This window comes from Lycium ferocissimum, unplaced genomic scaffold (genome assembly GCF_029784015.1).
Source record: "Lycium ferocissimum isolate CSIRO_LF1 unplaced genomic scaffold, AGI_CSIRO_Lferr_CH_V1 ctg383___fragment_4___debris, whole genome shotgun sequence".
In the NCBI taxonomy this organism is placed as follows: domain Eukaryota; kingdom Viridiplantae; phylum Streptophyta; class Magnoliopsida; order Solanales; family Solanaceae; genus Lycium; species Lycium ferocissimum.
In genome coordinates, this window is record NW_026725507.1 from 1 (window position 1) to 6960 (window position 6960).

Sequence of the window (6960 nt, forward strand, 5' to 3'; positions counted from 1 at the left end):
TCAGAGCATAGATATAGCAGCATTTAAATAATAGCCATTAAACAAATAGCCACGAGAATATAGAAAAATAGCCTACTCAAACATCATAAACAAACCAGCATTAAAATGTAGATAACTGAAAGATGATTTAGAAATTATCCATCAACAAAATAGTGCAACAACAAAAAACAGCCTAATAGTATCTTAAAAATAAAAGCATTCTCCATCAATATTACCATTTCATCAAAATCAGATTCAATCTTAAGCACCAGAACATCATCTGCTTAGAACCTAAGCTTAGTGAAGAACCAGCGATTTTTTCCATTCTTGAACCTCTCCTCAAGCCTAGCCTTAGTTTCCTTACAGCAGTAACCTTCTTATCACGTGCTTGAAGTACATCCACATTCACCACATCCTTCAGATCCACATCAAGTGTGTAACGTGTCGGCATGATGTGTGTGTAATTCACCAGCTTGATAAACGCCTTCACACGTGACTTCTTCGCTTGCTTTTTTGCTGAATCCTTACGGATGACCTTCTTTGGGTACTTGGAAATACCTGCAACCAAACAGTGACCGTATGGCCTGTCACGTGTTCCTTCATCGAAAGCACGGATGATTACGGCTTTACGACCAGCATATTTGCCTTGAAGAAGGATCACTGCTTTGTTTGGCTTCAAAAACTTCACCATTTTCCCTCGCCGCCAAGGACTCTACCTCTCTCGCTCTCTTTTTTCTCTCTGTAAGGGCGGATGAAATGGAGTGTAAAACCCTAGGTTTTGCCTTTATAAAGGATGGGTGGATTGTAAACCAAAGCCCTAGTTAGCTATTTCTTAATGGATTTGGCCCAATTTATTATTATTCAATTTGGGCTTGGACGAAATAAAACGATTTTGGGTTTAACAAAATGGACCTTCTCAACAGGCTGCAGGCTTGTTTTGACGGATAATTGATGCACGTGTCCCTTTTTTTTTCTTATTACTCGATTTGGGCTTGGACGAAAAAATTGCACGGTTTTCCTTCAAATGGGCTGGTTTTTTATTTTTGCATTTCAATGTCAAACTTATGCTGCATAAGTTCTTTAAAGGTAGTGCATAACTTGTACATATTATGATACGAAAATGTAAATTTATGTCCATTAAAAAATTGTTTGTCTTGATGGACAGAAATTAAAGACCAACACAAAATAGGGTGAAAAGTGCAAATGACCTAAAACTTTGGGTTTGACAAAATAGACCTTCTCAAGCAAAACTGCGAGGCTTGTTTTTACGGCTAATTCATGCAATGTCCTTTTGAGGTCACCATTTAGATTTTGTCCGCCTTTTTATAAGAGTTTGCAAATAAAGTCCTCCAAACCCTATGTTTTGCATTATAAAGGAAGGGTCGCTTAGATGATATTAGCAGTAAACCAAAGCCCTAGTTCTAATGGGTATGGCCCAATTTATGATTATTCGATTTGGGCTTTGACAAAATAAGCTATTTGGGCTTTAACACAATGGACCTTCACAACCAAAAGGGCTGATTTATGCAAATATCTCTTTTAGACCACCATTTATATTCTCTTTTTGCGTGATTTTCTTCAAAGATAACGTGTTTAATTTTCTTTTTCCTTTTAATCTTTCCGGGGTTAAGGTTGAAACCGAAACTCGGTAAAAAAAAAAAATCGCAAAGGCGAGTTTATTTGCAAAATTAGGCCTATTCGGGAAAAGTTTGGCGCTAAGAGCGAGAGGATTCTGAAACTTCCAGCTAAGTAAAAAAAAAAAAAAAAAAAGTCTTAAGGCAAACCTCTACCTTAAGGTAGCAAAACTCTGCCTTAAGGCAATTTTTGCTACCTCCAGGCATAAGGTAGCAAAAAAATGGGCGAACTAGAAAATGCTTGCCCTTTAGCCCGAGCTGATCAAACTTGCAATTTCTTTTGTAATTTTTTTACTGAGCAGGGGTTCGAACCCGGAACCAAGGAATTTTAGCGAATGGCAAAAATTAAAGACCACCCCTGCATAAGGGAAATCGTGCAAATTAAATTGTCTCTATTTTAAAAAGTTGTGCAAATATAGGGTATCAAAAAAATATCCTTTTAAACAATGTTAAACTCGAGTCTAATGTTTGTTGTATATTAGTCACCTATATAGATAAAACACTAGATTGTCACTTAAAGTTTGCAATAATTTGCATACTTTTAAACCACAGTCTAGCGTTTTTGCATAAGATTTTCAATTTGCTTAAAAAATACCTTTAGATCGTAATGTAAAAAGTCCATAAATTGCAAGCATGTAAACCAAAGCCCTTATCGGCTAGTTCTGCATGGGCTTGGCCCAATTTATTATTACTCAATTTGGGCTTTGACGAAACAAAACGATTTGGGCTTTGACAAAATGGACCTTCTCAGCCAAAAGGCTGCAACTGCAAGACTTATTTTTAGCTAAATAACCTATATATACATCTAGTTTGCAGCTGATGTAGCCCACTATATAGATAATGCATATATACGGCTCACGCATCTAGTTTGCAGCAGATATAGCGTAGTGTATCATTGGTATATAGATAATGTATATGTTTCGTGTAGCTATATATAAACATATAAACATACATATACTCTGTATATATAATGTATATGCTTTATAATCATGTATAAACACATGAAACCGACTCAAATTGCAGTGTACAAATAATGTATATGTAATGTATAGTTATATAGAAGTTGTTCAACTTCTTTTGTAACTTTACATATACATCCTTATACACTATTATACATTACATTTACATTCTTATACACTATTTAATGTATAAATAATGTATATACCTTGTATATCTATCTATACTATATTAAAAGCACGAAGGGCCTTAAAAATGTTGATTGAACTTTTTGCCCTTCATTAAAATACTCTACAATATACAAAATTGTCATTTACTATTTTCCTCATTAAATATATGTGTAAATTAATAATATTCCTAATATTTAGGACTTCAAATCCAACTAAATTTTGGTTATTAAATATAAAGTCATTTGCATGTATAAATCTTATAGGAGTCCTTTTCTTTCCTTTCATAGCCCGTGTCCTCATTCAGAAAATTTACACATAACTTAAACATAATAACATTATTAAACTAATAAACTGGTCCGGATTATTAGTTAAATATGGAAGAAGATACTTTCTTTTTCAACGGACTACACGGCTAAATTTCACCCACTTTCAATTTCTTTTAGTTGTAGGATCCTTTTATTACTATTTACTATGATATTAGGAGTCCTTTTTTTCCTTTATATTAAAAGTGACTTTTTAAATTGTTAGAGTATTGTTGGAATTAAATTACAAGAAAGAGAAAATAAAACAGAAGGAAAAATTAAGGACAATTTAACTAGTAAATAATTTTTCCCATCACGGGTCTTTAAAATATGCGTTAATTTATTATGAGAAAATCAGCTAAAATTTTGGTTATTTAACTCTATCCTTATTTGATATAGGTAAGAAATCCTAACACTTTTAACTCAATGACAATTTTACCTTATAGGAGTATAAAAAAGAATTTCTACAATTCTATTTAAGTCATATTTAGGATCATATTTTACTGTAACATGCCATTTCTTCTACTTCTTCGTTTCTTCTTTATCTTCTTGTTATAGTTTTGATTCAAGTCGTTTGCTTGAATTTATCGTCATCTTCCTTTCAACCTATCTTTATTGTAAGATTATATATGAATTACATAATCAAAGATTACTTTTTATTGATTGTTACCAGGGTCAACCGGCGAAGAGGAACGCATTAAGATTTGTGTAGATTGTCATTGCTCCACGCCAATACTTTGAGAACTTGTATTGGCATGTTTGCACGCATCTTGTTGTAGAAATCACAGTTTACGACTTTTGGAACTCTATGTCGTAAGTATAAGATGATTTGTCTATAGCAATTGCTCTAATCGTGTAATTATAGCTAAAAAACAACAACTGGCAATTAGTTCTCCTCTTTTGATAATTTCGTGTGTATTTTCTTTCAGTTGAATTTTTTTTAATACATCTCTTTAATTTGTTATAAATTACTGAACATATCTCTTTAATTCTTCTTCGTACTGGTAAGGGATAGAAAATTTTAGGTGCTTGGAAACCATTAATACTTCAAAGGTAAGTTGTTCTAATTTGGCATCTCATTGGAAGTTGCAAGTGATAACGGAAAGCCCTGGTCATTTTTAAGTGGATAAGTTATATGTAAACATGTCATGCATATTCTATCTATTTTGATATGAACCTATGTCTTAAATTTTTGATTTTGGTTGCATTGCACTTTCAATGATATATTTTTTTTCCTTGGTAAACATGTATTTTAGCGTGATTTAATTTGGACATACAAAATAAATCCATATCATGTCTCTGATGATAGATACTGATAAAAAGTAAGTTCATTTACAAAAAATATTTTTTTTGGTGTGTTTGTTATTTTTTTTTTAAATTTAGTTAAACATTACTGAGAAGGAAAATATTGTTTCATCAATTATAGTGTTAAACACTAAATCATGCAAATTTGTAAGCTTCAAATGTTTTTTTTTTTTTTTTTTTGGTTTTCCCTAAAAAGATTTAATGCCTTTTACCAACTTCATCTAGCTCACTATTGATTTCGGAAAGTAGTTGTTGGTTTTAAATTTTACATATATTGTAATATTGCCTCTCAAACTGAAGGTGTTCAAGGAAGAACTTAGTTACCATTACTTTGAATTTTCATCAAATTGTCACCTCCATTTTGCTTTGTAATTATTCTCCATTTGCTTTGTGTAGTCCTGCCCTTAGATAGGAAGATTTGGAGGTCGAGAATTAGGATAGTAGGTAGTAGATTTTTTTTTGTAGTGATGTGTGAGAGAGAGGTAGGGGGTAGCTCTTTCATCTCCTTCTCTCCTTGCTTTAGTAGTATTATTTTGGTATCGTGTAAATCTTTAACCTTTTGGGGTCGTTTGGTAGGAGGATAAGTTATCCCATGTAGATGGGATTGGGTGGGATAAGATGAGATTACTAATCCCACCCTTTATGTGGGATTACTAATCCCACCTTTTATCCCATCTACATGGGATTGGAGGGGATATTAAAAAAATTATCCCACCAACCAAACATAGGATTAATTCCAATCCCATTGGATTAATAATCCATCCCATCCTATCCCTCCTACCAAACGACCCCAAATTTGTGTATAGTACGATGTGTTGCTTCATTTGTTTGGTCTCTTGATATATTGCTGTCTTATTTCTTTTGCAACCCTACATTGACTTCGTTTCTTTTGAGTCGAGGGTCTATCGTAAACAACCTCTCTACCCCATAAAGGTTGAGGTAAGGTCTGCGTACATCTTACCCGCCCCAGACTCCACTCGTGAGATTACACTGGGTATGTTATTGTTGTTGTTGCTGCTGCTTTGTGTAGTCGGTATATGTCTATTTTTATTTGTTTTTTGTTTAAAAGTTTGTTCTCCGTGCAATCAAGAGGAGTTTGGTTCGTATTCAAAGTGACCTTCCAGTTGAGAAAAGATTTAAGCAACATTTCTCTCCATTTTCACTCTCTCCATTTTTCCCTAGTTCCTATTTGGATGAAAGACACATGTCATAGTTAATAATTAATGGTTGAGATCTAATTGCCCAAATCAAGGTCCTAGCTATAGTTAAAATAACAAATATTTTCTTTATTTACTCTAAAAAATTTGACAATCCCAAAATTCTAACTAAAGCATTATCTCACCCATAAATTAATCCTAAATTTTTTTCTTTTCCTATTTATTATGCGCTTCTTCCTTTTTTTTTTTTTTTTGCTTCTTTTGAACAATTTTTTTTTTAAATGCAGCTCTTCTTAATTTTCCCCCTGCGTCCATCCGGATATGTTCCCAATTTTTTTTTTTTTTTTTTTTTTTTTTGTATACTTCTGCCCGCTTTAATTTTAATTCAAGAAAAGAAAATTTATAAGTCATTTATATGACACGTAATAAATAGGAAAGAAAGAAAATTTTAGGATTAATTTATAGGCGAAATAATGTTTTAGCTAGAATTTTGGGATTGTCAAATCTTTTTAGAGTAAATAAAGAAAATATTTGTTATTCTAACTATGGTTGGGACCTTGATTTGGGAAATTAGATCTCAACCATTAATTATTAACTATGACATGTGTCTTTCATCCAAATAAGAACTTTGGGAAAATGGAGAGAGTAGAAATGGAGAGGAGCCCCATCCACAATTAATTAATTATTCTTATAGGGTTTGACAGTGGGTAAAATAGGTAGGGTACACACGCGTGTATGCAGAATAGTATTTTACAGTGGGTAAAATAGTCATTTAATTATTTACCTAATCTTTAGGACTTTGAGATCAACTAAAATTTTACCTATTAAAATTTTCCCCAATTTGGACTAGGTGTTGAAGTCTTAATATTTAGAACTTTTATCCAATATAAATCCTTTGATTTCTTTACTTAAACTATCTAAAAAGCTGATTTCAAGTTAAAGAACGAATTTGTCTAGGACATTATTTGGGCATTTCTAACGAGGATGAAATAGTAGAAAATAAAATATATTCTAAATTAATTGTCATACTTTTTTGTTACACTTATTCGAACAAATGAAAACTCTCAATATTATTTTATATATTAAATTATTTCACTACTAGTAAACATGAAGTAGGGACAAAAAGTTAAGCAGTAAAATTCGTCGCTAATCCTCTTTAGCGATGGATTAATAATCAATTAACAAAAACTATTCTTAGCTACGAGCAATATGGCGACGATTAGACAAAGTTCGTAGCTAAGTCCAATTATTTTCTGTAGTGTTTGTTGTTAAATGAGGTACACACTGTAGTTTTTGTGCGTACAGTGAGACTAATAATGTATAAATATTGTATACCATGTATAAACAATGTATTCCCTCGGGGACTCAAAAGTTCATATCGGTCACTCGAAATCCACTCTAAAAATAACCAAATCAGTCGGCCATAAATCTTCTTTGCCTCCTTCCAACTTCAAAG

The 6960-nt window shown here is 32.4% G+C and overlaps 1 protein-coding gene across 1 annotated transcript; it reads right to left on the reverse strand.

The window, feature by feature from the left end:
• Window positions 1-86: 86 nt before the first annotated feature.
• On the reverse strand, window positions 87-750 carry LOC132044212 (large ribosomal subunit protein eL27-like). Its single transcript, XM_059434698.1, is given in 2 exon segments — window positions 87-343; window positions 346-750. Coding segments are annotated over 2 exon segments (405 nt in total). The 5' UTR covers window positions 671-750; the 3' UTR covers window positions 87-263.
• Between the last annotated feature and the right edge of the window lie 6210 nt (window positions 751-6960).